The sequence below is a fragment of the Petaurus breviceps genome, unplaced genomic scaffold (assembly GCF_028583685.1).
Source record: "Petaurus breviceps papuanus isolate PSGF00001 unplaced genomic scaffold, PetGlider_PUasm1.0 174, whole genome shotgun sequence".
NCBI lineage: Eukaryota > Metazoa > Chordata > Mammalia > Diprotodontia > Petauridae > Petaurus > Petaurus breviceps.
The window spans coordinates 74,838,472-74,847,417 of record NW_027185761.1 but is presented as its reverse complement, the minus strand read 5'-3'; the positions used below and the strand labels follow the sequence as shown (position 1 = coordinate 74,847,417).

At 45.9% G+C, this 8,946-nt stretch overlaps 1 protein-coding gene across 1 annotated transcript in view; it reads left to right on the top strand.

Moving 5' to 3' along the window:
• The window catches only part of SEPTIN7 (septin 7), a 47,026-nt gene extending 39,209 nt beyond the window's left edge, over positions 1-7,817 (top strand). The window contains exons 11-13 of the mRNA XM_069084412.1: positions 4,422-4,557; positions 5,464-5,603; positions 6,647-7,817. Coding sequence (XP_068940513.1) covers positions 4,422-4,557; positions 5,464-5,603; positions 6,647-6,686 — 316 coding nt within the window. The 3' untranslated portion in view covers positions 6,687-7,817. The remainder of the gene's footprint in view (positions 1-4,421; positions 4,558-5,463; positions 5,604-6,646) is intronic.
• The last annotated feature ends 1,129 nt before the right edge of the window (positions 7,818-8,946 follow it).

The following is an 8,946-nucleotide window of genomic DNA, read 5'->3' as shown; positions in this document are numbered from 1 at the left end:
TCCTGGAGGGTGAGATACCCTATTTAGTGTGTATTTCACTCCCTCCTCAAGCCAAATTCAATGAGAATAAGTTTGACTCATTCCCTTTTGCCTTCCTATTCTTCCCCTCCATTGTAACCATTTTCCCTTGCCTCTTTATGAGATAGTTTACCCCATTCTGTCTCTCCCCATCTCCTCTCATTATATTCCTCTCTCACCTCTTAATTTCACCTTTTAAGTATCATCCTTTCCTGTTAATTTGGTCCTGTATAGACATATATATTTCTATTCCCTTCAACTATTTTCATACTGACAAAATTTCATCAGTTACAATTATTGTTTTTCCATGTAGGAATGTTAATAATTCAACTTTGATAACTTCCTTATGATTTCTTTTCCTTGTTTACCTTCTCTTGCTTCTTGTATCTGAATGTCAGATTTCCTATTCAACTCTGGTTTTTTCAGCAAGAATGCTTAAAAGTCCTCTATTCCACTGAATGACCATATTTTCCCCTGAAACATGATACTCAGTTTTGCTGGGTAGGTGATTCTTGGTTTTAATCCCAGCTCCTTTGCCCTCCAGAATATCATATTCCAAGCCCTTTGATCCCTCAGTGTAGAAACTGCCAGATCCTGGATTATCCTGATTGTGTTTCCACAATATTCAAATTGTTTCTTCATGGCTGCTTCTAATATTCTCTCCTTGATCTGGAAACTCTGGAACCTGGCTATAATATTCCTAGGAGTTTTCTTTTTGGGATCTTTTTGAGGAGGTGATGGGTGGATTCTTTCAACCTGTATTTTGCCCTCTGGTTCTAAAACATCAGAGAACTTCCTGGAGGATGATTTCTAGCTTCTCACTTTGATCATGGCTTTCACTAGTTCAGTAATTTTTAAATTATCTCTCTCCTGGGTCTATTTTCCAGGTCAGTGGTTTTTCCCATGAGATATTTCACATTGCCTTCTATTCTTTCATTTGTTTGGATCTGTTTAACAGCATCTTGATTTCTCATAAAGTCATTAGCTTCCATTTGCTCCAGTCTAATTCTGAAGCAATGATTCTCCTCACTGAGCTTTTGAGATTCTTTTTCCATCTGGCAAATTTGGCTTTTTAGGGCATTCTTCTCCTCATTGGCTTTTTGAGCCTCTTTTGCCATTTGAGTTAGTCTATTTTGTAAGGTGTTATTTTCCTCAGTCAGGCTGTTGACTCTCATTTCATAATTTTCTTGCATCGTTCTCATTTCTCTTCCCAATTTTTCCTCCACTTCTCTTATCTGCTTCTTCAGGTCCTCTATGGCCTGTAACCAGCTCATATTTTCCTTTGAAGCTTTTGGTGCAGGAGTTCTGACTTCACTGTCTTCCTCCTGTTCCATGCTTTGCTCCTTTTTGTCCCCAAAATAGGAGGCTAATATTGGATTCTTCTTTTTGCTTTGTTTCTTTTGTCTGGTCATGTCGCCCCTCAGTCACTTGACCCCTGGGCTTTTTGCCACAGTAGGACTCTGCCACCAGACAGGGGAGCTTTTGTCCCAAACGCTGGGGTTTTCTCAGCTGCTGGAGGTATTAGATGGGTGCCCTCTCTGAGGCCTCCACACGCTCTGGTAATGGTAAGCTGGTCACATACCCCAGAACCTCCACCCTAGACTGCAATCCAGATCCAAGCAGGTTAAAGCAAGAGTGATTACCCCTCAGACTGGTCGCTTGGTCCCCCTACAGTCTGCAGGCCAGGAGCTGAAGCTGCCATGTGGTGCTGGCTGGCTGTGCTGGTGTCTCGCACTCCCACTTACTGGGTCCCAAAGTCCAGACTGCACTGACCTCTCACTTTGTCCTTTGAATCTGTGTTGCTAATTCTGGAAATGGCCATAGCTGCTGCTGATGTGGAGTCCCTCAGGGCGAGGGCTGGTCAGACCTGCCCTGGGGCTAAAGCCTCCGGTGGGGCTGGACTAGGCTCCCAGAGCGCTGTGCTGGCCCATTCCTGCCAGCCTGCTGGGCTGTCCTCAGTGGGAGGTTAGCTTCTCTGTGTCATTTTGTGGGTTCTGCAGCTCCAAAGTTTGTTCAGAGTCCCCTTTTGGATAGAGGAGGGTGGAAGTCGGAGCTGCTAGGAGGTCGTGCTTCTACTCTGCCATCTTGACTCCGCCCCCGGCAAGTCAACTTTAGAAGGGGTCTCAGGTATGAGAATTATTTTTGAACACTGAAATATGCATGTGGAATAGGCACGAAGCTTGGCACACTCCTCCACCTCCTCACAAGCCAGTCCATTCAGTACCGTCGTGTTGTGATTTGGTAAATGAAATCCAGAGCTTCCCTCGTGATGACCTTTTTGCTTTTAATTACACAGCTGTAATCTTTAGGTATCTGCAGACCGAGCTTACCTTACAATTGGTGCTTTCAGTATTTGGGGTTACTCTGAGCATGCTGAGTCTCTGTTTTTTGTTCTTTTAGATTTGACACAGTTGAAGGTATGTAAGTGCTCATTTAAATTTTTGCAGACTTAAGCAGTTTTAGTCCCTATGAATTTTGAATGTTTGGGTATAGAAATGAACATAGAGCTGAGAAAATTGGCGGTTTTTTTAATAAGAGCAGCATAAAAAGCCCAATTCCTGTCATTTTTTACTATAGCAGCTAAGAATGTTAAATAGAAGAAAAGGACCTGCTGAGGTCTTGATCAGCTTCTGGAGCCCGTGATACCCTTTCCAGATGGTGGTGCCATTCCCTGGTCTGGACTGGCGGCAACCACAGGTTAGCGGCCTGTGTGGGGCCAGAGGCCCTGCCCTCCACCCTGCCTGTGTCTGAGCAGCATCCAGGACAGGCTGTCCAGGTGCTGGCTCCACATCTCCCCTCACTTCACATCATTTTCTACCACAAAATGGAATTCTTCAGTACACAGACTGTGTCCTTATTTGGACACAGTCTATGTATTGAAGAGTTCCAGATTGAAAAGCTTTTCCTAAAAAGCTTACAGCTAAGTGCTTTACAAATAGGATCTCATTTGATCCTCAAATGTCAAGTAACAATTTACATGGAATGGAGACTTATTAACTGCAGTCTTTTTTATATATAAATGCTAGAAAAGTATTTGTTCTGTTTTCATAAATAAGCTCCCCTGTCTTGAAGAAATGGTTTTTATAAACATATTGGTACAGATAGGGAAGGTTTTCTCTGAATTCCGTTTTCTTGAACCTGACTGCCTTTGCCACCCTTTTCAGGTGGACATCAGTTTTGCCAGCCACACACATATGTATCTTCCTCAGAGAAACTGGTCGTGTTCAGATCACATGTGAATTTTAGGAGCGCACAGCAGGCCAGACTGGCATTTACATGATTCACTTTAAATCCATAACTGGAGCTGGGGCAGCCTTGATTTTTAAGTGGTCATCTATATGTCCTCTTAGTCTCCTGATGTCTAATTCTTTCCCTCCATCCCTTTACCTTGCCAGGCCCTTCCCTTTTCCTTGTGGTGAGGAAGGCAGGTCTGTCGGCCCCCTTACATGCTCAAGGCTGAGCTCCCTACCTTCATACCCTGTAGCCATGCCCCGTAGCAGAAGCCTAAAGGAAAGGAGGCCTCATTTGGGGCCTGGTGTGTTTTTGTTCCATGTTGAAAATGAACTTTGATGGACTTGCTTGTCTTCCTTTTTAGCCCTTCTGTGTTTGGGTAGCTAAGGAGCCTTTGTTAGGAGACTTAGAAATCCCTCCCAAAATATATTGTCAAATAAAAATCACGGAAATGAGAGAAACAGCAACAGGAAGGCGGGATGTGGTGAGGGAGAAGGGAAGCAGTCTGAGTCTGGACATCATCAGAGGGGACCCTGTGAGGAGGCTGGCACGATTCTGGCACTGGCTTTCAGAGTGTCAGAATTTCACTCGAGTTAAGAGAAGCTTCTCTGATTTAGCAGAGACCACACAGCCCTGGGGGAGTATCATTGTCTTAGAATAACAGATAGGAGCCACTGACAATTTTAATATTTAAATGTTCCATTAAGTTTCAGTGTACTCCTCCCTTCCCTTCCTCCCCCAAAGAAAAGGAAAAAACCCTCACTTAGGGAATCATTCCAGCTTTTTTCCAATTGCTTCCCTTTGGGTGACCCTTGAAACACTCATTTCTTCTAGTGTGCTTTCCTTGTCTTCCCTTTTACAGAAAGACCGTCTTTATACTTCCACACACCATCATTTGAAGTCCTCTTGGGTCCTGCCTTTTTTTTTTTTAAATACCGAAATCATGAGAAGTGTTTTTGAAGGGTCTACACAAACCAAACCATATTCCAGGAGATTTTTGGCCACAGATAAGTTTTCAGAATAGAAAGTCTTTTAACAGTTATTATTGTCATGCATCAATACATTCAGAAACCAGAGGGAGCTTGAGCCCCACCATGGTGGTTTTGGGCACCTCGCTTGTGCAGATGTGGGGCACATCAACGAGCCCCACTCTGGCTTTGTTTTGCTGGCAGGAGCCCCCTGGCCCAGATGGAGGAAGAGAGAAGGGAGCATGTGGCCAAGATGAAGAAGATGGAGATGGAGATGGAGCAGGTGTTTGAGATGAAGGTCAAAGAAAAGGTGCAGAAGCTGAAAGACTCAGAAGCCGAGGTATTCTCCCCAAAGCGCCGCCATCTCCTTTTGGGCCATGAGGACCATTTCAGTGACCACCAGCTGAGAGTCTATAAACTTCATTTGCATTACTAGTTTTTCTAGTTTTCACTTCTTCCAATAAATCTTGTACACAAACCAGCAGCTCTGAGTTTCTTTCTGCTCCTGCCCTGTCAGATGACAGAGCCCAGAGGCTGCCCCCAGCCCGGCAGGACATGCTGCACTTGTCCCCATGCAGAGTTTATTCAGAGAGGCAGCAGGCCTTTTCCAGATCATAAAGGTCATCGATGACCAAACTTGCCTTAGCTCACAATTGCTTTGGCGCCAATGAGGTGGCTGGAGCTCGCCCTGAGATTGGCCATGGGAGTTGCTCCAGATACGCTCCTGGCGCACTTTGCAGGCTGTTAGCGTGTGAGGCCAGGTGCATTCTCATACAGGGAATGCCTTGGGAAGAGGTGCCCCGACCCCCCTTTTCAGTGAGTGCTGTAGCCTCGGGTGGGCTGCAGGGGGCCCTGCAGGCCTGCACACGGTGCTGCAGAGCAGTGTGGTTTTCCTGGTTCTTTCAAAACACAAGGAGCCCATAAGGAGCCTTTAGGGCTCACCTGAAATCTGAGCCAGGGTTTGGCACTGGCCCAGCCCCGTGAGCCCAGCCTGCAGGCGCCTTGTGTAGGACGGATCCGTCTCCTGTTTGGAACTTTCTGTGGGAGTTACTGCGCAATGACTCCTGTTTTGGGTTGTTGGTCCTGGACGGGCTCCCCCGAGGCCCTGGGTCCTGGACGGCCTCCCCCGAAGCCCTGGGTCCTGGATGGCCTCCCCTGAAGCCCTGGGTCCTGGGTCGGGAGCTGGAGTTCCGCTTGGTGTCTCTTCCGATTTCTTCAGTTTGGGATTTTGTCTCTTGTGATTTAGCTCCAGCGGCGTCATGAACAAATGAAGAAGAACCTGGAGGCTCAGCACAAGGAACTGGAGGAGAAGCGGCGTCAGTTTGAGGACGACAAGGCCAACTGGGAGGCCCAGCAGCGCATCTTGGAACAGCAGAACTCTTCCAGGTAGCCGCGCGCCCTGGGGGCTGGGCTTGTGCAAGGAGCCTGGCTTTTGGGACTTGGGACTTGTTTCCATAATGGCTCCAGTTGGGTGGAGGAGGGAAAGCCACGGGAGAAGCAGCCCCTTTGTCAGGTGGTGTTGGGCTCCTCATTAGATGAAACAGATGGTGGGGACAAGAGGGAAGGACAAGCCCCTTGGGCTCAGGATGGGACGTCCTGAGCATCTGCAGACTGTCCTGTCTTCTCAGAGCCTAGGGATAGGCCATGTCCATAGGAGACTGGGAGGCAGGCTGTAGTCAAGAATCCTTACTGCCTCTGCCCTTTGTGAGCCCTCAGTTTCTTTCTCTGTGAAATGAGGGCTCTTCAGACTTCTGATCCTATGGGTGTGGTAGTGCCAAGTGCTTTGGGAGTCTGAGGAGAAGAGGTCATTTCTGGGATGGAGGCACTGACCCAGCATTTGAATTGAGCTCCAAATCCTGGGTGGGAGCCTGTGTGGGTAAGAGGGAGGAGTCGTATAGTGGGAATCATGGGATGGATGGACTGGCGGGCGGGCGGAGGGAGGGAGGGCTGGGAAGTCATCATAGAGAGAGCAGAACATGGGACAGCAGCCAAGGCCCCTTCACCTCTGGGAGCCTCACTGTCTTCATCTTTCAGTGGAGGTTAGGTTATACCTAGAACCAACCCCTAGAGCCAGTGTGGCTCAGTGTCAGTGGTCTGAAGACCAGCAGCGAGGAGTCCTGGGCCGGCCTTCTCTCCAAGGCTATGGGTTCCTGTTTCCAGTGGGACTGTTCTTGGTGCTGCCCACCATGCCCAGTGTGAGGCAGCATACCTAGGGTGTGAGGAGCTGGTCTGGAGCCGCGGGGTCTTGGCCAAGAATACGGTCAGCTGGCTCACGCCCCTGCCCTCCTTCCTGCTTCCTGAGTGAGCCATTGTTAATGAGACTGGAGATGTTACAGGGGTCTGAGCAGCACCTGAGGCAGGCCGTAGTAGCCTGTGTCCAGCTCGGCTGACGGGTGCTCATCTCGGATGCTTTCTTTTTCCTTTTCTAGAACTTTGGAAAAGAACAAGAAGAAAGGAAAGATCTTTTAAGCCCACAAGTGACCACCAGTTATGTATTAGTTGCCAATATGCCAGCCTGGACGTCAGTGTTTGTTGGATCCGTTTGACCAATTTTGCACCATTTGTATCCATAATGATGGATTTAACAGCATGACAAAGTTTTTTTTTTCTTTTTTTTTTTCCGGTTGATGGAGATTAAGATGCCTTGAATTGCATAGCAGTGTCATGTACTTAGAAGGAAACATCTCTAAGTACCTTCCAATTTTTCTTTTTTTTTTTTAAACAGATGTCTTCACTTTAATGCAAGAGAACATTTTACTGTTGTACAATCATGTTCTGGTGGTTTGATTGTTTACAGGATATTCCAAAATAAAAGGACTCTGGAAGGTTTGTGTGGAGGAGAAATCACCATACTCTGATACAAACTATGCTTCTCTCCCCCTCTTCTCTCTCTCTCTCTCTCTCTCTCTCTCTCTCTCTCTCCTCTCTCTCCTCTCTCTCTCTCTTCCCCCCCCTCCCCTCTCTCTCCCTTTCGCCCTCTCTCCTCTCTCTCTCTTCCCCCCCTTCCCCTCTCTTAGAATTCTCCGCAGTTGAGAACGTGACCTAGTCTAACACAGCTGACCCTCTTTTTTTGACACTTCCATTGTTTAAGAATACACATGGAAAAAAACCAAACCTATAAGCTTCCAGTGCACCTACAGCTTTTTGTAACAGCCCTTTCTTGTTTTGGATTCTTTAAATATATGCTCTTCTCGATTTAGTGACTTCTTTAGCCAGAAGACTCTCATTACTGCTTCATTTTTGTAATAACATTTAAATTTAGATATTTTCCGTATATTGGCCCTGCTAAAATAGAATATAGCGCCTTTCATATGGTAGGAACCAGTGAGTAAAACTTTCCTTTAACTCCCTTTTTACACTTTATGGTAAGTAGCAGGAAACATGCATTAATAGGTCATTTCTAGACAAAGATGTGGAGTTAACTACCAACTTGTTTCTACCTGTGTGCAGTCTCTTCTTTATTTTACTAGAAATGGGAATCATGGCCTCTTGAAGAGAAAAATGTCACCGTTCTGCATTTAGCTGTATTCATATATTGCATTTCTGTATTTTTTTGTTTGTATTGTAAAAAGTCACATAATAAACAATATTGTGATGTAACAGTTTGGTCTGGAGTATTTTGCAGTGTAATCATGGGGCATTAATCATGTGGGGTGGAGGTCGGCAGGGAGAGGCTTAGCAGTCTCACCACTTAACCCAGAAGGCCTGTTTTCAGGTCGCTCCTCACCACTGACTGATCCATGTTACTTTCTTTGAAGAAAATTGCCAATTCAGATTCAAGATAGTCACATATTTCTAGAGCATAGATTTTAACTATCTTTTAAAAAGCAAAACATCACTGATTTCTGTTTATTCTTTTTTCCTGTGCTATTTTTCATATCATAAAATGTCATCTGGTCTTACCTCTATGGATAGTGGGGAGATTATTGTTGGTGGGTTTTCCTGCCTTTTGTTGGGATTTGTTATTCAAGGGAGGTGAACAGAAAGAGGAATTCAGGGTAGTGACCATTTCTTAGACTGGGGCAATACCACCCAGCCTGCTTTTGGCAGTCCGAGTCACTATCTTCGCTTTAGAAAATCAGTTTGCTATTGAGTGCATTTTAAAGCACTTTGAGAACAGAACTCAGGAATGCATTTTGAGCGAAACAAAAGTCACTTTCCTGTAATACTCTAAAGGTTAAAAATTCCAGCCTTCACATCATTGCTCCAAAGTAGGTAATGCTGGCACTATTAACCCTATTTTGTAAATGGAGAGGCCAAATTTCAAGGTGTGATTGATTTAAGGTCCTATTGCCGAGGGTCAAGGCCAGAAAGCTAGCTTGGATTTCGGTGTGCTTCTTCAAGCCAGCACTTTTGTATCCACTTGCTAGCATTATTAAAGTGAAAATGGCTTGGAAAAGTCCATTGTGCCACTGCCCACCTGTGCACCAAGACGTTCCAGTTGCTAAGTCTGTTTTACAAGACTTGTCCTGTATAAAACTGCAGATGGATTTCTAGCCAAGCAGAATTTCGAAGTTTCTCAGAAGAGTTTACCCTTTTGGATGTTAGGCCAAGGTGAAGCTTTGCATGCGCTGTGTGTAAGGTCCCGTGCTGGGAGCTGGTAACACAGGGTGAGAGCCCCCGTCTCTCCAGGTGAGATGACGTTTCACTGGGCTTGATGAGGATCATGAACATTCTGATACCAAGTGTGGCCTCAGTGGCAAGTTCCTGGTAGCTGAGGGACTCTCGC